This window comes from Malaclemys terrapin, chromosome 16 (assembly GCF_027887155.1).
Source record: "Malaclemys terrapin pileata isolate rMalTer1 chromosome 16, rMalTer1.hap1, whole genome shotgun sequence".
NCBI lineage: Eukaryota > Metazoa > Chordata > Testudines > Emydidae > Malaclemys > Malaclemys terrapin.
The window spans coordinates 21,695,053-21,718,866 of NC_071520.1; the positions used below are offsets into that span (position 1 = coordinate 21,695,053).

The window sequence follows — 23,814 nt, forward strand, 5'->3', positions numbered from 1 at the left end:
GGGATGGCGGCCGGGACCGCAGCAGGCAGCAGCATGCCACTCAAAATCGGCTTGCATGCCGTGTTTGGCATGCATGCCGTAGGTTGCCGACCCCTGTGCTATACAAACCCAGCCAAATAAGCATGCTGTGATGGTGCCTATAAATATGGTATTTTCAACAACCAAGGAGAGTAAATTGCAGCAAGGGGAAGAAACCAATGGCACGTGACACTTAGGGCTGTGTGGAATATTTGCAACAAAATGGAAAATGTCAGAATGGAAGGCTTGCACATTCTATCCTAATGTCCAATTTTGCTTTAAAAAGCCCCCAACGTCTCTGACATTATATGGACTGTAGCTCATTGGGCCTGATCCTGCATGGCATCAGTTGAAGTCATTGAATGGGAATCAGATAAGACTAGGGGGCCTCATCAGTATTTACCAATCCTTCCGCACCTGAGAGACGTCCTTGGTGAAAATGGTCACCAAATATTCACTATACTCAGTGCTGATGACACTACATAACCGGCTCTAAGCCAAGGTAGCTCTTTGTCTCCCCCTAGTGGCTAGATCATGTAGAGTGATTTCAGGCAGCTACTGCATAGGAACTAACAGGCAGCAAAAAACTCATGCTTTGAGATCCAGGTGCCCCAGGGTCAGTCACAGCTGATAACCCACCCAGGGGCATTGTTGCAAATCCATGTCAGTTTCTGATTGTTTCACAGTGTAATAAAATTGTCCACGATGAACAGCTAACAGTTTCAAGTATCAGAGGGGTAGCCGTGTTAGTCGGGATCTGTCGCAGCTAACAGTTTGGTTCTTGAATTTCAGCATTATAGATATTGAAACAAAGGGAGAGATGTCTTGAAATAAGGGGCAGAAATAGAAGTTAAAATTACAGCATGTTCCATATTTTTCTCTTGCAGGTATTACCAGCAGTAAGCAACCATGTTTCCCTGCTTCTAAACCCCAGGTAAAAGGAGGAGAAAGCGAACATGGATGGAAAGAAAGTCAGATGTCTTAATAGGGCTGTTCTTACCATCTTATATGTACAGATTTACTCTGTGACCCTGGACTGTTCCCCCACCTAAACCACAACCTTATGATCTATCGTGTTAAGGAACATATTTCAAAGGTTATTTTAAAAGATGCTGAGAAAGTAATAAAGATAGTTTGACTGAAGGGCACATTGTTATTGTGCTGCTTTGAGGAAAGATGCATATGGGTGAGTAGGTGTCCCAGGGTCTAGTGGTTGCCATGGCAAATGTCAGCTTTAGTAGACAATGCAGAGTGAAGCACACCATAAATGGCCACAGGCAGCCGTTAACTTTCATGCTGGCATTTTCCAAAGGGCTTCAAAGGGGCCTACTGGTGAATAGATGGAGTTACTTTCTTTGAAGGTTGGAAAGCCTCACGCTCTCCTGCCCTGATCAGTAGTGTGTACCCTCTCCAGAGAAAACCACTTGTACTAAAAAGGGTGGGGGGGAAGTGCTATGTGAATTCTGAGCAAGTTGAACAAGGCAACTAGCCATGTTCCAGAGCAGTAGAGGGCAACTGCCTTAAAAACACAGGCCCAAGAGAGGCTGCCCCTTACTGTTTCCAGACACAGCACAAAAAGTCATATGTTTGCAGGATTAATACTTGAAACACACATCCTTTTGATCTGATCAACAGCTTTTTAAGTGACTCTTTAATGCTGCGAAGGTTGGTCTTTAGTTCTTGGCCCACCGGAGCACTTAAGCATGTGCTTAAATGTAAACACTGATTGGTCCCTTGCTCCCTCCCCCCCTTTAATTTAAACCTTTGGCTGGATCTTTTGGAGTCTCTTGCTCCATTTTAGCTGCCTGCCCTACCCTCTCTCCCTGTCATCGTAGAATAGGAACTGTGTTTTTAGGATGTCTGGTCTGACCAATCACCTATTTTAGGTTCAAGAAGAAATTTTTCCATTGGGGCCAAATTGGCAGAGGTCTGGTGGGTTTTTTTACCTGTCAGCATCTAGGAGGCGCAGTTAGGTTAAATAGGAGTAGGATTTAGGCATAACATCATCTGCGTTAATGTTTAGTTCATTGCAACTTGCAGACAGTGTCCAGTGCGGTTGAAAGGCGAAAGGGCCAGTTCCCAGAACTAAGATACCTGGAATACTGTTGGTGGACCTTGAGCCTGTGGGAGAAGGAGAAACCTGAAATCTTCACAGACCAAGGTCCCTCTTTGGTATCCTTTGTCCCCCTGGCCGGGCAAAGGGTGAGAGGATTCAGAAAAGTCACCTTAATCATTGGGGTAGGCTCAGGAGAGTCTATCCTGAGTTATAAGGTTATATGATGGGAGGCCTGTAACTCCTGCACTAGACTCACATAAATGCCTGGTATGTGAGAATTGGAGGAGATGGGGTAGCTAGCACCCCTTCTCAGTGTTAACTTAATAACGTTACGATCTGCTGCTTTAACCCATCCCTCAGTCACCGGCTTATCCTGATCAGTAAACACCTGCCGCAAATATTTGTTGTCACCCATATGTATTTTATATCATTCCATTGTTTCATCTCCTCTCCTAGTGCCTTTGTTTAGTGGATTAAGCTCTTTGAAAGTGTTGATGTTAAGTTAAAATAAATAAAAGAAGCCCTAGAATGCTTATCATTGTCCCTTAAAACGAATTGCCAGTGTGCTTTGATGCTGACCATGGAACTGCTCAGTAACAAATGTTCCCAGGGAAAACCGCTCTTAATTTTAGCAATGAATTTGCTATTAGCGTAATCAGTCATTCACATGAAATTAGGTACAGTATAAAAACTCAAGAAACCAGCTTCTGAAGATATTACAATGTGGTTCATGTACTTTAATAGCTGTGGGACATGGCTAAGCATAATTAACAATTGGTTTTATCAGGGCACTAGCTGAATTGTTTTGGATTGACAAGCTCCCGTATAGGCAGAAGTTGCACACATTGCTTTGTGCTTAATTCAGCCACTGTTTATGCTTTGATTCTCCATTTAGTTTAACCAAAACTTCAGGAAGCAGTTCATTGGTTTTAAAAAATAGCACTATTTTCATCACTTTTAGCAGGTATTATTGTGTAATTCAATTAGTGGCTAAAGAAAGTTACCATTTAATTAATAGGGAAGGACAAAATTCTGAATGAGATTGGAGGGGTTGGCAGAGTGGGAAACAAGACCAAGGAAATATCTGTGATAGCGAAGATATCCAGAGATGGACAGTGGAAAACGACTGGAAAGATGTCCACATGAGAAGAGATTGAAAAGATTGGAACTGTTTAATCTAGAGAGGAGACAGTGAAGAGGTGACATGATAGAGATATCCAGAATGATGATTGATATAGAGGAGATAAATTGGGCATTCCTATCTACCCTTTCTTTTAATACAAGAACAGGAGATAGCCCATGAAACTGAAAGGTTATTTAAAACAAACAAAAGGAAATAATGGTGTTGCTTTGGGATTATTATTTTTTTATACACAACACATAATCAGCTGGTGGGACTCACTGCCACAAGCAGGCACTGAGGCCAAAGGTTTAGCTGGATTTTAAAAGGAATTAGACATTTGTCTGAGGACTCAATACTCAAACACACATGATGCAGCATAAGCTAGCCACTTGCTGCCTTGAACTAGGGAGAAATATCTGCTATGGGAATCGAGGATATTTTGTTTCCTGTACTTTTCACCTTCTCCTTTTGCAAAGACCTTGAAAAAGTATTGATTTAATTGATTTTTCTATTTTGACAAGAAGGTGAAACTGTAGCAGAAACTGTAATGGAAATAAAAAGAGAACTGCAAAAATAATGCAACAGTTTTAAATCGGAGACAAACCAAGATGCTTATTCGGTAAGTTTCTGAAGTTACTGCGAGCGTCATGCACGTTCCCATCACCCACATTAATTATCAGTGAAGCATTCCTGGTGAGCCACTAGCACTTGCATAACCATGGAAAATATCCCTTTTGGTTTATGCACTTGCTGGCAAGATGGGTTGGTGCTAGAATAAGGATATGCATCCTATCTATCGTCCCCACTACAGTCGGGAACCCCATTGCTTCAAATCCCCTTCTGCTATTTCCTGCCAACTGTCAAGAGTCACACTTGTGTGCAACAGAAGATGCTTACTGGCCTTGCACATTTGAATGACAACGGTTCCCACTTTGGATTTTCAAACTGCTGACCGATCAGTGTGATCACTGCTTGCTTTTCCACTGTCAATGCTGCTCTCTTTCTGGTGTCCCTGCACTGGAGGGCTGGGGCAAGCTCGGCACACAGATCCAGGAATTTGGCCTTTCACATCTGGAAGTTCTGCAACCTCTGCTCATCATCCCAAATCTGCATTATCATGTGATCCCATCACTCAGTGCTCGTTTCTTGGACTCAGAAGCACCTGTCCACTATGTGGAATTAATCTGTGAATGCCCCCAACAACATGACACTTTTATTCGCTGTCTCCATCATCCATTCCTTGTCCTCTGGCAACCCATCTTCATCACCAGATCACTGGTTGTAATGGTAGTTGTTGAAGTTCTGCAGATACAGGGAAATCATATTTCCTGAACTAGCAACAGACATGAGAATTGCACCAAGCTATGCAGAGTCCAGAGAGATAGCGAGGATAAAAAGCAGTGCATGAAACTGGGAAGTTTTAAAAAGGCACAAAAATGATGGGCTAGAATAAATATGATGGGGTGGAGAAAGTGGCATTGTGGGAACTTCACCCCCAGTTTCCAGAAATCCCTGGTGAATTGGTGGTATCCTACAAAGCACTGCAAAAATCTCCCACAAGGCATTGCACCAGACTAGGATACCTACCCATGATGCACCACATCTTCTGTTGATGCAACAAGTTATTGTGAGGTGCTGTGCAGCATCAGTGCAAGCTGACAAGTGCATGGGCTCAAGCGACATGCAGCTGCTGACTTTTGTAAGCTGACAGAATGTCAGACTACCACACTTTGTAGTGTAGACACAGCCATAGGGACTTGCTTAACTTTAGGCATGAACGTAATCCTTTTGAAGTCTGGGATTACAGACATGCTAAAGTTAGCCAGAGATTTAAGTACTTTGCTGAATCAGGGCCACGGAAAACTTAAAATGTGCAACATACTGTAGTCGAGTCTTGATGTCTTTTACCTGCCACATAAGCCCTTCAGTTTTAAAAGTTGGTCACCCACCGACTCCTCCATACCCCGGATTGATTTGGCTGACTCATTCCCACCAGTCTGATGGAACCAGTTTAATGTCTTACGCACTGAGGTGGTGACTAGCTGCCTGATTTTCATGTGCAGGGTACCCCCGTTTCACACAAACTTCTTGTGGAGTTATAAGTGCACCTCTTAAAAGCAGGCCCTGGAGGTGTAAATTCTGTGGTGTTTGTATTAGGGCCTGTGAGGTTATTAAATATACTTAGCTGAGATGACACTCTCATAAACCACATGTTCCTCAGCCTTTGGCAAACACAGCACTTATGATTATACTTACAATTAAAGACAAAGCCCTACAAAGTGGTCATTTAAAACTCAGGTTTCATGACTGACTGCCGTCTGCATGGAGAGCGCCTTTGCTTTGAATTAGTACAAGTCTCAAGAGGTTCTTTGGGTTGTGATGGACTGACATGAAAACTGGACAGCTCTCCTTTGCCTTGCTGGCTGAGACATAAGGAATTGACTTGCACTCGAGGAGCTGAAATAGTCACTGCATCTTTCAGCAAAAAAAATTCCTATTTCCCTCTCCTCTACTCAGCCATGGTTTCCCGCGAACTGGAAGGTTGGCTTGCACTTGGACTTTGCTCACAGGAGCACTACAAGCAAGCCCCGTTGTAGTCAGCGAACCACCTTGCTAACCAAAAACACAGGAGAAAAGATGCAGCATGGATCACGATACATTTATTTTTACAGGGATGGAGTGAGATGAGGGGCTGTTTAGTTCTTTCTGACCTTACCTAAGTAAAGCCCCCTTCTGCCTATAATGGCCTGAACTGTAACGAAATGGCTACAGTGTGTACTGATGCCCTCTAGAGCAGTGGTCCCCAACGCAGTGCCCACGGGTGTCATGGCACCCGCCGGGCCATTTATGTGCGCCCGCCTAGTGCCCAGCGGGGAGAGAAGCCGCGGGGACAGAGAACTCTGGGGCTGCGGGCACCGGTGTTCTCTGTCCTCGCAGCTTCTCTCTTCTCTCTGGATTCATATATTATGTAATATTAAATATGATGTTTTTTGTATTATTTAATGTACAAATACAAAATAAGCCTGGAAAAATTGTTGGCGCCCACACACTCTTCTGAAAACATGTATGTGCTACTGGCCACAAAAAGGTTGGGGACCACTGCTCTAGAGGATAGAACTTGGTAACATCGATGGCCTTATTGGCTTCTTGCCAGCCTCCTAAGACCCATGTTTTACCTAGTTTACAGCTTCATCATTTTCTTTGCTCTAAAAACAAATGCCCAGTAACAGTATGTGTTGGTTCTTGTGTTGCCCTCGATAGATGAATTGAAATTGGTTGTGTTAAGTTCTATGGCAAAAAAAAAAAATCTGCAACTGCTCAGCTGTGTCCTCCGCCAGCAATCCCAGAAAGATGGGGGTGGCCTGTGGCCACCCCCGCTTTGAAAGCTTCTTAACGTGATAAACTTACTAGGATTTGACAGTTAAATTAACACAACAGGCTATATGAAATATAAACGAACTAATAATCTCCAAGATATTTTTACTTTGGGTTTCCAGCCAACACGGGGCTATTTATAGTAGGTTCAATAATGTGTTTTAATTAGGGATGTACTGAACGTGGTAGTAGGTTAATGTATTTTCAATGCCTTAAAAGACTGAGTTTTGGTTTAATTTTTTTTTTTCCAGTGCAGCGTGGAGGCTTTGAGCCTAATTCCCATTTACATTGAGGCCCCTTTCATGCCACGCTGGTGGAGTGAAGTAAAGTTACGCTGACTATTATGTCCCCTTTGCACAGTGTGAATGAGAATGTGGCCCTTTGACTGTCTCACAGTCAAGCTGATTTTACCTTGGAGGCTGGTGGCATTTGGGCAGGCAGAATGCTTCTGTGGAAGAATGCTCAGGGGTGGATCTTACACCTCCTTTTTGAGGTGTAGCAACAGCTCCACTCAGTGTGGCGGGTAGAGGGGTCATGCCCCAATCCAGTAACGTCTCCTTCTGGGCACTGAGAGTGTTAATGTTTCCCTTGCACTCAAGGAAAGCAAACAGCAGGATTCAGCCTATCCCTTTCATCCTCTGCCCTTCCCTTTGGCCCCTCCAATACACAGCCTTTCACAAGGGGCAATTACAGTCTATCCCCAGCCATGGTCCATCCCATCTTTTATAAAGCCATAGCCCCGAGTCCTTGGATTTGACCGGCATTCTGTGCGTCTCTTGACACAAGCTTTTTTCTGGACTTCTGCATTCACCATTGTTATTGTTTTCTCTACAAATGAAACCACGATTGTGTCCAAAATGGCAGGTAGTATTAAAAGTTATTCTCTGCATTATAAAAATGACAGTAAGTAGCACATACTATTTTTAAAATGGAGCTGTATTCTGTAAGGTGTATTATTCAAGGGATTTCTGCAGGCAAAGGACCCCCATGTTGTATTTTTGTCAGCAAGATGTGATCTGATACAGTGCATGGTGCTTCTGAATTTCATGCAATAGCTGGTTTGAAATGTTTTCCTGTCCTCCTCCCTCACAGCCCTCCCACAATACTCACTAAGCGGAAAAGAAATCCGTAATATTTGCAGTAAGATGGTGTCTAATATAGGCACTATCCCAGCCCTTCCTTGCAGCAGCCTTCCAGGTATCACTGATGCAGAACAAAGGGCATGTTATAATGTACAGTAGAACTCAGAGTTAAGTACACCCGAGTTATGAACTGACCGGTCAACCGCACACTTCATTTAGAACTGGAAGTATGCAATCAGGCAGCAGAAGAGACCAAAAAAAAAAATGCAAATACAGTACAGTACAGTGTTAGCGTAAACTGCTAAAGAAAAGGGAAAGCAACATTTTTTTTCTGCATAGTAAAGTGTCAAAACTTTATTAAGTCAATGTTCAGTTGTAAACTTTTGAAGAAAGAACCATAACGTTTTGTTCGGAGTTACGAACATTCCAGAATTATGAACAACCCCCATTCCCGAGGTGTTCCTAACACTGAGGTTCTACTGTACCACAAACACTAGTGTAAATCACCTGGGTGAATTGTTTCTGCTGGTAATTAAACTAACACTGGTTTACTGCTGATCTTGCAAAGGGTAAGGTGGGGTGAGATGAGGGATCAGCTGTGTCTCAGCCTCATTGGTTCAGAGTACTGCTGAAATGGGTCTGTTTCATTGTAATTTTGTTGTATTTAGTAAATATCTCAAGAAAATTCTGGTCTGCAGGGGGCCTGGTTCATTTTCTACCACCAGCACCTCCTCCTCATGTGCTGCTTCTACTGGTGGTGCTTTGAAATGTCAAAATCAGGTCCCAGCACGCAGTGTTCTGTACTGATCTTTGTCTCAGAGGCGTGGTTTGAGGTAGTCTGTAGCCAGTTGTAACAGGTTTCCGTACACACTAATGTGTCTCCGTGACAATTCTCCCACCACCTTTTATATTTACCTCTCCCCACATTCAGAAGAATTGAAGCACTTTTACAAGAGCTAGGGGAAAAGGTAAATACAGGATGAGAAACAATGTATTTCCCTTTCCATTTTGTGATTAAAATAACTAGAGGGAGCAGGGTCTGGTAGATAGGTCACTAGGCTGAGAGGCCGCAGATCCTAGGTTCAATTCGTGGCTCCATGACTGACCTGCTCTGGGATCTTGGGTAAGTCACATCACATCTCAGTGCTCTAGTTTTCCCTTCTATAAAATGGGGCTAGTGATACTTAGCTCTCCTTTGTTAAAGTGCTTTGAGAAACATGGACCCAAATTAAAAGTGATGGATTTGACCCATATATTTTCCTAATAATTATCAAAAAAGCAAGGAAAGCATGTCTGGCTAATGAACTCAATACAAACCTTTCCCACAGTTCAAGGTGTGAGGACAATTAGCCCTGTTATGTATGAAAATGTATCTTCCCTATATGCAGACAGGGTGATAAAAAATCCGCAGTCCTCAAGAATCACAGCAGACCTCGAAGTGGTCTGTTTAGTTTAAAGCATGAAATGTAAAAGAATTGAATGATAAACAAGGCTTTTGTTCTCCTAGGTCCTCCAGCTCCACCTCAAGATATTACCATACAGGCTGGGTCCACACCAGCTACTATACAGGTGTCCTGGAAACCACCAACCCTTACATCCACAGGGACCTCCAACGGAGCAAACGTTACTGGCTATGGTGTTTATGCAAAAGGCCAAAGGGTAAGCTTTCTTTTGCTTGTTACAGTGATCAGCAGCTAGAGATGTGCAGTTAGATTAACAGGAAAAGGCAGCAGTTCATGGTTTGCCGAGTTGTTCTGGGTTTCACTGCAGCTGTTTTGTCACTTCATTATTTGCCTGGTTTGTAAGTTGGCTATGGAGTTCCTGTATGTAAACTCATCAGGAAGACATAGCTGTTCAGACAAGCCTAGCTGATGTGTTACAGCTGATTGGTGCGAATCGATACAGACCTGCAGTGCTGATTATTGCAGCCAACGGGCAACACTTTGCAAGAGCATAGGAAGCCTTTCATGGTGGCAATGGGAGGAAATGTCTTTTCAGACTTTTAAGTTGCTTATTTATGTGTTCAGGTGGCAGAGGTGATCTTTCCAACAGCAGAGAACACCTTCGTGGAGCTCATGAGAATACGGAACGTAGAAGCTAAGGAAGTTACCGTGAGAACACTTTCCGCACAAGGGGAATCTGTGGACTCTTGCGTTGCTGCCATTCCACCTGACCTATTGGTGCCTCCAATCCCTCACCCTCGGACTGCTCCCAAATCGAAGCCATTAGCAAGTGCCGGGGCCCCAGATACCAAAGATGAACATTTAGGTCCACGTTTAAAAATGGATGAGTCGTGGGAGCAGACTCGTTCAGCATCCCCCATTCATGGACACACATTGGAGCCTCCTACCCCCAACTTTCAAAGCCCGCTTCAAGGAAGGAGGTCTCCCTCGCCTAATCGAATACTCCCTCAGCCGCAAGGCACACCCGTCCCGAACACTGTTGCTAAAGCCATGGCGAGAGAAGCTGCCCAACGGGTTGCAGAGAACAACAGGGTAAGGCAAGCTCTTTCTTACACCCTGTCATATAGAGTGGCTTGGTTGCAAATCATTTAGGAAAAAAGGGTTTTAAAAGGTAGATCACCTTTGATATTAAAGTTCCATTTATAAATACTTTATAAAGGGTTAATAACTGATTGATAAAAAGTTAATCCATTGTTGTAGAGTCCATTAGGTTTGTAGGTTATTTAAGAAAAACAAAAGCAAATATAGTACAGTACAGTGTTAAAAGTAAACTGCTAAAGAAAAGGGAAAGCAACATTTTTCTTCTGCATAGTAAAGTTTCAAAACATTATTAAGTCAATGTTCAGTTGTAAACTTTTGAAGGAACAGCCATAATGTCTAATATGTCTAATAACTATGTCTAATAACAATCTATAACTCTTTCTACTGGTGTGCTTACAAGCACCTAGAACATCATATCTGTACAGGGAATCTTCTGTGAATGAAATCTATTAAATCTAAAGCTTACATAATTGATTAAACCTTTTATAAACCAGTTATAAATTCAACACTAATATAAACCGTGACCAGAATCTACTCCCAGATGTTTGAATGGATACTCTGACCATAAAGCACAGAGATATTGTAATGTGCTGTCCTTTGACCTCTTGCTGATAACCCCAAAGATACTTAAAAATGGAAATATATTTTTTTAAAAATCTGGTTTATTTTTGGCCAATTAGGTTAAACATTTAGCTCCCCACACCGTGTCACTTGGGCTTCTTACAACAGTTAAAGTCAATAACAAAATACTAAGCCTTCAGCCTCAAGGCTTGGGAACAGAGCCACCTGATCTGTAAGAAGAAAAATGTCTGTGAAAGTTTGACCAACAAAGAGCTGTTATACATTAAGCCCCTGGAGCTCGCTAATGCTGAGCTCTGGCAGCTCACTAGAGAGAGCAGGTTGCAGAGGTGCGAGCCCTTTAGTCACCGAAATCACTGTGTTGGTTGCAATTGCAGGCTCAAAGAGTTAAGCCCCAGGAACAGACATCAAGAGCAGTCTGGTTGAATATAGCATCTAAGAGGGAGAGTAGTAAGAGGTGACGTTTCATTCTAAAAGTATAAACGCCCACGCACGTAGGGTTTGTTACATCGTCACTGACGCACCAGATGTGACTAGGTAGTGCAGAACATTGTGTTCCTGGGATGATTCATTGCATTCGATACCAGCTGAAGCTCTGTAACCCCAAAGGCTAGCAGATTTCTTTCACTAACCTGGCCCGGCCGATGTGGATCTCCATAAGCTGCTGTTACTTTTCTGGTCAGAATTTGGCCCTTATGCAATAGCATCCCTGACGTCAACATCTAATCCCCTCCCCCCAAAAAGGGCTGAATCGACGTGCTCAGCTCGATGACCAATGAACCATGCAAGCAAACCTTAGAGAGTGAGATGAGACTGGCACCCTGTAGCTGTTGCTTTCACCTTGCCCTCAAATTAATCTGCCTGGCAGTCGCAGGGCATTGCCCAGTGCAGATGAACTAGACAGTCTCAAAAATAAACCCACCAAAAAACATTCCTGAAAACATTTGATCATTTCCTATTTCCTACATGGGGCAATTTCCCAAGACCCCAGCTTTTAAAATGTCAGGTGATATTCATATTTAATTAATTTATTTTTCTATTAATATCCTTGCTTGAAATTCCTTGTGAACTAATTAAATTAAGTTATTAGCATATGGGTGTGCTCAGTCTAGGAATAGCTGTGCATGACTGTCAGGTTGTTCTTTATTTACCATCCAAACTTGTTCTTTATGATGGTTTCTTTGTTTTGATGAATACTGTTAATGATACAATGCTGAAGGGTCTTTGGGGCAATCTATCCCCACAAATGCATTAGGCAATTAAATAAGGCAGTTTCAGTGTTAAAGCAGTAATTAACAGCAGAAGGAGAGTAAAGTGAAGCTATATCGTTTAGGGGGAAAGGGCATACATTTGTGGATGAGATTTCAAAAACTATGGGCAGTCAGTGAGGTGGAGAGAGCACACCTAGAGGCTGTTCTGCACAGCAGAGCTGCAAAGGAGAAGGCTGTCCCCCCAGCAGTGGTGCAAGGGCAGACAGGAGGATGAGTGGAGTGATTGGGAAGAGGACAGAGAGAGACGTTCCCTGAGGTGGGATGGAACAGATATTATAGACCCCAGTTCTTCAAAGCACTTAAACATATGCTTACGTCCATCTCTGTTCAGCAAAGCATTGAGGAATGTTTCATAGAAGTCAAAAGATGAACTTGTGTCTATCGGAGAAAAGTTGAACAAATGCTTATTTTTCAGATTTTTAAAGGTTTCTTTAGGCACCTCAGGTACCTGAATATCTTTAAAATCTGGACCTAAATGCTTTCTTAAACAGGGTCCTAACAACTAAGAGGGGAATTTAAAACTGCACACTGAAATGGGTGAGCAAACTAAGGCTCTGCAAATGCTTATCCGTGGGCATAACTTGGCCCACCAGAATAAAGTCCTATAGACCTCAGTGGAGCTACTCAGGTCCATAAACGTAAGCATTTGTTTGCAGGATTGAGGCATAAGTCAACTTAGCCCATTGGTTCATATTAACACCAAATATTTTATTTTCTCTTATTTGACCCAGCACTGCAAAAACCTATTAATGGTATGTTCTCTGGATACCTCATGCAACAAAAGAGACCTTTGAACGCTACAAAATGAATGCAACACGAGAAAAGCCACCTGGGCCAATACACATTGATTAGCCTCCTTTTTCTTGATTTGTTTGTCAAAACAAAAGTGCACAAACCGTATCTGATTGACAGCTGAGCTCAGCTCATGAGAATGAGATTCTGTCCTAAATTTAAATTCTTAAAGGTGTGGGAATGGGGGGGGGGGGAGAAAACAAAACCATCAAACCCAGTTATATAATGACAAGCAAGTTTGGATGTCAATTGCATTACAGCTGATCCTTCTAAAAAGCAAATGGCAAATCGGAAAGGATGACCTGGACACAAGGATATGTATTAGGGGAGCACAAGTGATTCTATTTTGGGTGGCTACTGGGATGAATGTAAGATAGATGGAGCAATAATGATTAGCTAGAGAATGACTGCAGTTTAAGGGAAGGGGGCTGAGAAACTTTTTTTAGTTTTTGCAAAATCACTGATCTACATTCTAAAACATGTTTAATTAGATTCACGTTTGGATTAGTAATTAGTAAATCTTCAAAGGTTCAATGCAGGAGACTATGCAAAAGTTCAGGGGCTAGATTCACTCTGGGGTAAGCCAGCTTCTGCCAGCAACACCTATGGTACATAGTCCTCAGTAGTGGAAATCCTCTTTGTACTGGGTGGCGGTGGTATAAGCCGCTGGAGCCCCCATGTACCTCTAACCAGAAAGCTGGATGGTATGGACTGAGGAAGGCTTGTGGTCAGCAGGATCTAGTGATTGAGGGTAAAATTCACCTTGGTGCAGAGGATCAGCACAAGTGCTTACGCCTTCACAATAAGAAAGCTTTAGTGAGGTTTCGGTGGTGCACAGACATTGTGCTGGTCCTCTGCATAGGGGTGAATTTCCCCATCTGTGCATTGCCGAGGCAATTTCTGCCAATGGGACTCCTGTGGGATCCCCTGGAAGAGATTAAAAAAAGGATTTAATAGAAATTAAAAGAAGCCCCCCCTCTGTTCTCCCCGAGAGTGAGTGCCCTATGGGTGCAAAGTCCTGTGCTTTTCAGGAAAGTGGCACATGCAAAAGGAGAAATTGTTCTCCACTTAGTTCTAACACACACGAGTCGAGGCACTGACTAGTAATGACCACAGTTAAATTCAGCATCTTCAGGGGCAGAACTCTGGTTTTATGTCTTCTCTGAAAGCACGGTGCCTTCAACATCATGTTGAGACATTTGTTTCAGTAATGACTCAAGGAAAGAGCTCTACCTACTGCATCCCCCACACCATTTCCTGGAACATCTAGGTATTCTTTAGAGATTACCCATCCAAGTACCCACCCAGCCTACACTCATTTAGGGCTATGAGTTAAAGGAACCAGAAGTTTATCATTTGAGTTTAAGCCATGTGTATATTTAAATGTGCTCTTGAGTCTTAGAGGCAGCAGACCTGGAATCATTAACATCTCTTTGTTGGCTTGCTGGAAACAATGTAGGTAAAGGGGGGTGCCCGCTTTTCTTTACCATGTTGGTGTTTTGTCAGATGGAGAGAAGGAGTGTGTTTAGCGAAAGGAGTAATATGGCACATTATGCAAACTCAGATGAGGAGGAAGACGGCTACGATTCTCCCAGCATTAAAAGGAGAGGGGCTTCCGTCGACGATTTCTTAAAAGGGTCAGAGCTTGGAAAGCAGGTAATTAATGTGACCTCGTTATGGTAATAAGGAGAGATGCAGGTCTGCAATGTATTGAAAATATTTTATGACACTCAACACATTAACCACAGCACTATCATTCTGCTGACTGTCAAACCGATACGCTCTATGGCTAAGCAGCCAGACTTGTACGGGGTTAGATGAATAGGCTTTTCTACTCCTACAGCATTATACTGCCTTCTAGAAGCTGAACGTCTTTTTAACTGTCTGGCCCTTTGCTCATTATAAAGGCTGGTATGTTATAAAGGCTGATATATGAATCTCTGTTTGTTACAACTAGCAACAACCTTAATAACTGAAAAAGAAGGTAAGTGGAGACATTTTTGAATCTGGGCTTTCTCTGCATTATGCTTTATTTTTACATCTATTAAGGTGCTATAAGACAAAAAAGGGCTTGGAATTTTTTGTGTCATTTAAAAGCCATGAAATGTCATCCTTACAAGCAAGGAGCTGGTACGGTATGTCCCTGGCGTGCTGCAGGAGGGAGAAAGATGCTGTCAGAAGAATTTCCTAAACCTGGTCTTCAGCCTCACCTACTGAAAGCACTACAAGACCACTTAATTTTTTACTTTCAAGTGAGCTGAGCCCCCTATTACAGCAAAGTAAAAATAGGGTTGGAACTTTTTCTTAGCGTGTTACAATATCTTGTTGGCAGAATACTCCCAAGTTCTGATATTGGACATAATTAGAGATGTGTAGCCTTTTATTTTATTTAAAATGAATTTTGTACTGTGGTATTACACCACCTTGGGTTCGGCTCTGGTGACTACAGTTTCAAGCTCAACGGAATGAAAGTCACCTCTGCTACTTGCTTCAGATTTAGAATCTCTAGTAACACATAAAGGCCAAGGATAGTGACCACACACACATTCACAAGTACAAGGTCTAGTCTGTTTTACAAGTTTTATTCATGTTACACAATTAAAGTCATGATTGCCCAAGGATATAGAAATTCTAGACAGACCTATGCACAAGTTACAAATATGGTTATACTCGCATCTTCCTAGATAATGTTAGGGTGTGATGGGTCTCTCATGGGTTGATCATCAGTAGAGGGATGGTTCCTGCTGGAGTTTTCCCATAGGAAGTTCAGTTTTCCTAATCTGGGCACCCTCTTTTTATAATGTGATTCTGACTATACCTCATTAGCAGTTACACACATCGTGCAGCCTGTGGTTAGGGCATGTATAGAAAAATGTGACTACTGGGTATCTTGTAAGCAAAAAATTACTCTTAATGTTAATTTTTCACATCATCACCCATTCCCGTAACCTTGTGGCATAGGGTCATTCTTTGGTCACTTACTTAGGTCAAGCGTTTCTTAAGCCAATGGCCTAGTATGGCTAAGCTAAAATCTTACAGGCCTCAGCCTGTAGGCCTTGCATTTCAGCCCTACTTACTTAGATAACTAATGCATACTTATCCCTTCTAACTACAGATCAAGCTTATACTTCTATAATCCTACAATTTAACGCTATTTAGTATACAATGATTATATATGACCTACCATGTTAGTTAATCATAACATCACACAATAAATGAACAACAAACTAAAATCATTGGCTACAGATGAGGCCAAGCAGTGACATTTGCTTTGCACACACAGGTTTCCTGGGTGTTCTGGGATTTTGGTTCAGCTCATTATCAAGAGAGTGGCATTTGTAAGATATTGATATTGTTTTGGATTTTAAATCCCCTCAAAGATGTTTGGCTTGGGGGATTGGTTACATCTGTAGAGGCAGTAGTTCAAATTTGTAGAACTCCTGCACACAGGTTGCACCTACAAACGATATACATGCTCTCCAGACACATGTGCAAGGTGCATCTGAGTCTGCAGCTATGGAAATTGTGTATTCAAAACACACTGTTACATGGAAGTATCTGATTGCACATGCAATTACCTGACTTGTGCAGCAAATGAGCAGTTTGCAGGCGAAACTTAAAGGTGCACCAGGTTGATTAAACCAATAGATGTAATACAATTTAAAATTATTTTGTGTGCATCTAGGCCAAGATTTTCTAAAGCGACTATTGATTACATAAGGAAGTCTGGTCCATTATTTAGGTGCTAGCCTGGCATTCTGGAGAGGTAGGTTCAATTCCCTACAGTGCCACAGACATCCTGTGTGACCTTGGGCAAGTCACTCAGTATCTTTCTGCCTAGGTTTCCCCAACTGTAAAATGGGAACAGTAGCACTGCCCTGTATCACAAGAGTGTTGGAAGGACATTAAAAATTGTAAGGTGCTCAGATGCTACAATAATGGGAGTCGTATAGAAAACTAAGATAGATTTTAGTTGTCTCCATTTTTGTAAGCCCACTTTGAAACCCTTGTCTGTTTTACTGATAGAACAGTTCCTAAGTGCATTAACCCATTGTGACACTTTCTCGAGATACCCAGGACTGTCATCTCCTTGTACTGTAACCCCCTGCCTCAGTGAGAGAGAGAGACTTGATTGTGCTTAACTGGGTGTCAGATCTGTGACACCATCCAATCTCCTCAGGGCCATGCCAGCCCTTGTTTTGCCTTGCAGGTTAGCAACAGGTGCACCCCAGACCCCTTTGTAGTGTTCCCCCGCAGTGTCCAGCTCTTAACCACTGGACACTCACAGAAATTACCAGGCAAGCTGTCCCAAAAGACCAATACACACACCTGCTTGTTTGATTCAACAGAGGATCAGCTCCAATATAAAATCCCAGCACTGATATATTTATAGTGAGAACAGTCATAAATTATGGCTAAGATTTAAAAGATAGTGAGTAGGGATAACAATGGGAAGAGAAATGATGACATATAAAACAAAAAGTATAATACATTTCCTAGAGTTTAAACTTAACTTTAACAGGCTAACAGCCTAAAGTAGTTTCTCTCACCTAAAGCTCTCTCTCAGCATCTCCAGCCAACATGGTCGGGATCCCCCTTTCATGAATGCAAAAATCGCTGTCCTTTTTGCTTCCTCAGTAAAAGATAAAGGGGTGTCCTGTTGGCCTTCTTTTTATATCCCCAAAGTTCATGATTTTGTTCCCCGAGTCAGGATGAACCCCCTTGGTTTATTCCCTGGTGTGTTGGCTCCATGTTACCTTCACAGCCACATTTTGACATGGTATGCAAACGGCCTTCCATTGTGTTGGCTTACAATGCCTTTGTTACATGTGAACTGAGGCAGGCAGGTGAATATACATCCTTTGTCTGGTCAAAACGTGCCTGACAACCCTGTTTTGATTCAGATTTTAAAACAGTATATGCACACAACTCCTTAAATATCATCCTTACATATATCTCACAATGATTGAGGACCAGTATGACATAAGCTTTTATTAGACCTCACTTGACCCTCTTACTATGAAAACAGCATGTTGGGTGTAGTGAGTTTGTCAGGCCTCTCAGGAGTTACTGTTACGGAACAGTGAACCCTTTGCCAGTTGGCATTGAGGGGTTCTTAGGGTCACACCCAGTTAGGGTGACCAGATAGCAAGTCTGAAAAAATGGGACACCTTTATTTGGGGGGGGGGGGGGGGCTATAGTTGCGTATAGAAGACAAAGCCCCTAACATCAGGACGTATGGTTACCCTACACCTACTGTGCCAAAATACCCTATTCCTTTCCCCTAAAAAGTAACACTTTAAAGTTTCTCAGTTCAATAGAGGAATTCTGTTTCGTGAGGCAGCTGTTCTGTGTTGATTAAATACAAATTGATTATTACCTGTTTATATTTCAGCTATATAAGAGAGGCCCCTACTAGCAGCTTAATTGCTCATTTGAACTATTTATGAAAACTGAACAACTGCACTGCATAATTTGTTAGTAAAGAACCAATTTCTGCATTTTTTATACGTAATTCTACTACATCCAGACCTAACCAGGAAGTTTAATAGGAGGTGTTTTTTTTAATAAGATTTTAGGTGTGATTGTGGTCAAATGCAGTTTTGGAAGAATCTGGTAGTTTATTTCACTATAAGGCAATCAAGAGTTTGTTAGCTTATTATAGTGTGGCTTTAGTCTGTGGGTACCAATTTGTATTCTGAAGTTGATGCCATACTGTGCATTTATGCCCAATTAAAAGCTTTTGGCATGAAGTAGATAGAAAGAAAGAAATCAAAGCAGGCAACCACAAATACAGGTAAAAAGGATGTTGTTCAACAGTGGTGTTCTGTTGTTACTAATGACTGCCACGGTCTGTAATTGTGTAATATAATATATGGATTTAAAAAAATTCCATTTGTGGTTATATAGATCACATCCCTTCCAAATCAAAACAGTCACTGGATCTGCCACAGACTTCCTGTGTGACTTTGGACAAGGCAATTAGGATTTTTAAAGGCTAACTACCATTGAAATAAAAATATTCCAGGCTTACCCTTGACTACACTGCGACTACTCACTGCCTTAAAGTTAAGGCTGTGCATGGGTTTGCAGGATGGGGGCCCAAAACACAATGATTTTTGAAAAGTCTGTTTAAATAGTTTGAGCTGCAATATCTTGTTACGTGCCCATTAGATGCTTCAATATTTTGTAATGAATTAATCTATTACCAATACAGAATGTAATTGTACAATTATTGCTTACATAAATTTGAGCTAATTGCATTACATGTCTTAACAAGTTCCAACACCTCAATTAGAAGGTTTTCATTAAATAATTGGTGGGTATTTAACAGACACCTCCGTTATTAAATCAAAAGCAGATAAGCATTGGAGATAGTTCGAAAGGTTCCTGCTATGTAGCTGTGCAGCTTTTCTCTGGCAATAACAACCTTTGATAATCTACACGATATCACAAACGCGGCTCTCAGTTACATAGTGCAGCCCCCAATGAGGTCCATTGGGGATAACTGAGAACAGGATTTGACTCACTGAAATTGGAAGTAAGATTCCATTGGAATGGCATGGGTGAAAGTGAGAGCACCAGACAGAATTCTGGGAGTCTTTCATTTCATAAACTAACTGAAAGCATTAACTCCTGCAGTGGCTTTTGTTCTTAAAATTACCTCCTCATTGTAATACAGCTGTGGGAAACTGAAAACATTCATGGGTTTGATCCCATTCCCTTGGATAGCAACAAAGTGTTCATAAAGGACTGGCTCTCACAACCCTCAATAATAACAATCCTTAGCTTTTATACATAGACCATAAAGTATTTTACAGTGGAAAGTAAGTATCCTTATCTGCATTTTACATAGGGGACATGGAGGCTTAGGCTTGGTCTACACTAAACCCCCAAATCGAACTAAGGTACGCAACTTCAGCTACGTGAATAACGTAGCTGAAGTTCGAAGTACCTTAGTTCGAACTTACCTTGGTCCACACGCGGCAGGCAGGCTCCCCCGTCGACTCCGCGGTACTCCTCTCGCCGAGCTGGAGTACCGCAGTCGATGGCGAGCACTTCCAGGTTCGACTTATCGCGTCCAGACAAGACGCGATAAGTCGAACCCAGAAGTTTGATTGCCAGCCGCCGAACTAGCGGCTGGGTATAGACGTTAGAGAGAAGTGACTTGCCCAAAGTCACACAGTAGGTCAGCAGCAGAACTGTGAATAGAACTATGGTCTTCTGCCTCCCAGGCCAGCGCCTGATCTACTGGACCAAGCTGGCTCCCATAAGTAATGAAAGAAGAATCTTAGCATTAATGAACATCTCATACAGCTGAGGCACATTGTAGAGCAGGGGTCGGCAACGTTCAGCACGCAGCTCGCCAGGGTAAGCACTCTGGCGGGCCGGGCCAGTTTTATTTACCTGCTGACGCAGCAGGTTCGGCTGATCGCGGCCCCCACTGGCCACGGATGGCAGTCGCGGGCCAATGGGGGCAGCGAGAAGCCGCGGCCAGCACATCGCTCCCCCGCACCGCTTCTCGCTGCCCCCATTGGCCCGGGACGGCAAACCGCGGCCAGTGGGGGCCGCGATCAGCCGAACCTGCCGCGTCAGCAGGCAAATAAAACTGACCCGGCCCGCCAGGGTGCTTACCCTGGCGAGCCGCGTGCCGAACGTTGCCGACCCCTGTTGTAGAGATACACACTGAGATCTCCAGAACTATCTTCTAGGGATCAAGAGAGTGCAAGTCTGCTGTAATATTTGGAGAGTGAACATATTTTCACTTCAGGGTAATTGCTTACTGCAGACATTTAATTTCATTTCTGGAAGTTTACAGCAGTTTATTGATGCCAATACATTATGGAACTATAGGAATTGATTCTGGTCTATGAAGATTGTTTCTGCTGTAGTATTTCTTCTGGGGAAATAGAGTAACTTCTGCTCCTTGACATTCTAGTATTTCAGTAACTTATTCTCCAAAATTCTTTTTCTGATGCAAATAGGTTTGCTCCTGGAAATTGTCTCTACAGCATACAGTACAGCTCCCTTGACACCGAAGGTGGGACTGAGCTGGGTAGTTCACATTTGAATCTGAACATATCTAGACCGAAGGGTGTTTGGATCCTAGCCTCTGCTCTGGCCCATTATAGAAATGCAGGGCTAGATCCTTGTCATAAATCAGTGTACACTGGAATACACAAGCTGAGGATCTGTCCCATGAAATTTGGATCTGGAGCCAAACTTCACATTTCAAATATATTCAGATCTGGAATTTCTGTTTGGGCCTACCCTATCCTGAACTGATATGCTTCAGACTCAAACTGTATATAAAGAGCTGTACTTTTTTGCTGGCCGTATTTTGAGAATGGGAAGATTACACCAACAGAGTAGGAAGATGTGTTATCGGCTACATTGAGATTTACATTTTAGTTTTTACACAGTGCACATGTGAGACTTTTGGGCCCATAATTTTTAAGTGGGCCTCAACTTAATCATTTGCACAAGCAGATGAAACTGCTTACCGATCTGAAGCACCAGTGTGATTTTGTACAGAAAATTAGATGCCTCATTTTAAAAATATACCTGTAGATGTAGAATCACAGTAATGTTCGGTTTGTTAGCTGGACTGTGGATATAAATCATGACACTAGTAAAACAAAACAAGAATTTACCAAAGACAGTTAAATTTAACAGCAGCAATTCAATAAAATAGCTAATTTCTTCCATCCGTTTCACCTAGTTGAAAACACAGACAATTTAGTGGAACTAACTCTAGCAGGACATAAAATTCTATCAATTCTTCTCCCTAGATGCCTGAATAGAATGAGATCATTGACCCTCATAAGCCAGTGAAAATTTACAATATAGAAACATTATGTAAGAACTAAATGGTGCTCTTGAAGAGTCACGTGGGGTTTACTGTTAGATATAGCAAACATCAGATATGACAACAAAGAATAGCTGACGTGTGAATGGAATTCACGATCTCAGTTAGAGCCTTCAACAGATGGTCAGCAAATCCACTGACACATGCAGGGCCTTGGGTAAACCAAGGGGGGAGGGGGTTTAATCGGGGTCTCATGAGGTTTGTGGTTGGAGTGGAAGTGCAAGTGTAATGCTGGTTGGATCATCTGTAAGGACTGAATCCAGGATTTCTGGAACTTAAGGTATGAGCAAGCTAATACACCTCTATATTAACAAGCCACTTGAGCGCTACTGAGAGTTGCACCTGGGTAGTGTGGGTTACATAAGGTATTATTGCAACATTCAAGCTGCCAGTTGCTGCCTTGCCCCCCATTTGTGGGGGCACTGTCACTTCAGATTTTAAACCTTGCAGCTCTTTTCTTTTCTATCCCATCCAATAGCCGCACTACTGCCAGGGTGAGGAGTACCATACGGAGAGCAGTAGGGGCTCCGACTTATCCGATATCATGGAGGAAGATGAAGAAGAGCTGTACTCAGAAATGCAGCTGGAGGATGGAGGAAGAAGACGAGTCAGTGTAACATCACACAACACACTCAAGGTAAGAGTGACAGAAAAGGGGGGTTTAAACTTCAGAGAAGGGCAAGCCAAATTCTTCCTTCCTTCCACGCACTTTTTTGTTAGTCTGCTGTGGACATTACAGTTCACAGTGGCCTACAGACTAGAACTGGGATGAATACTGTTCATAAAGTAAAGTTCCCCTTATGAAGTCCACTTAATACTCAATTCTCTGGTATTAACCAAGAGCTTCACATATTGAAGACTGTCCTGGGCGGTTATGCAATTATCTGTTTTGCTGCGCATTTGGGGGTGCTGCTGTGCTGCAGTATATTGGACGTGCACCCAGACCACTAGAGGTTTTCTGATGTGTGCAAGTGCATGCGTGCACATCCACACACGTGTCTTTGAATTTAAATCTTCTGTGGACATCCTCTCCATATTACTGACCAGGTTTTTGGAACTAACCCCCGGGATCCTTCTAGTGCATGCTAGTAACGGATTTGGGGAGTTTTATTCAGTGCAATATGGATTCCCAATAGCGTGGATAAAGCCCATAGTCATTAATCTTAGTGCAGCGATCATTAATGAGCTTCTGGTGGCAGAGGAGACAATGGCAAACATGTCAGGAATGATGTCCCAAACACTGCATAAGAGGATTCATCCTACAAGGTGATTTTATTCATCTGATTAGAATAGACACTGCAAACACTAAACTTTCCCAACATAGAATTTCTGTTTTCTGTAATATGACATATAGTAACTGCTTCTTATGTGTATACCATGCTAAGATGCTTCTTCTTAACAAGCTATATGACTGAAATTATACAGAAACCTACAGGTCGTTCTTCCCACAGCCAAAATGCCGTGTTACTAAAGAACGTGCTATACCCTTATGCAAAGTACATACATAGGGATATTGTAACCATTGCTATAACTGCTTCTATCTAGTTTATACACAGACTTATGATTTTATGCAACTTATAAAAACATTCTGGCAAGTACATTTTCAGAAAAAAATCTTTCATTCTCCTGTTTAGTATCCTTATAAAAGCTTGAAAATGAAATGGCTCTGACTGCCACTAGGCAAACACTGAATTATCCCTAGGCTTCTCTGGTTCTTTACTTTTTACATCTGCATTAACGGTACTGTCAGCCCAACTCTGAACACATGGGTCAGATCCTCAGCTGGGGTAAATCATCATAGCTCTGTTAAAGTCAGTGGGTATATGCTGATTTAATGCAATCTGAGGAGCTGCCCCAAGGTTAATTGTTAACGTCTGTTGTTTGAATGGCTGTGCAGAAGCAGAATTTCATGTGAGAATGCCACATAAATTTAGGGCACATGGAGTAAGTTTAGAATTTGGAGGACGCTCACCACTGCATTTATAACTATATTGCTTTAAGTTTTAGATCAGATTCTAGAACTAAAATACTTGACAGTGTCTCTGTTTTGCTAGATCCGATTCAGCTTTGCAGCTGCTGTAATTAAAAAAGAAACAAAAACCACATTAATTGAACTCTTTCAAATGCATATGCGATTTGCATTTG

General features: G+C 42.3%; 1 protein-coding gene across 4 annotated transcripts in view; it reads left to right on the forward strand.

The window, feature by feature from the left end:
- Nucleotides 1-23,814, forward strand: part of RIMBP2 (RIMS binding protein 2) — a 374,947-nt gene that overhangs the window by 311,984 nt on the left and 39,149 nt on the right. For all 4 annotated transcript variants that reach the window (XM_054006698.1, XM_054006700.1, XM_054006701.1 and 1 more), the window contains exons 16-19: nucleotides 9,162-9,313; nucleotides 9,682-10,149; nucleotides 14,307-14,456; nucleotides 22,148-22,306. In XM_054006698.1, the coding sequence (XP_053862673.1) occupies nucleotides 9,162-9,313; nucleotides 9,682-10,149; nucleotides 14,307-14,456; nucleotides 22,148-22,306 (929 nt within the window). The remainder of the gene's footprint in view (nucleotides 1-9,161; nucleotides 9,314-9,681; nucleotides 10,150-14,306; nucleotides 14,457-22,147; nucleotides 22,307-23,814) is intronic.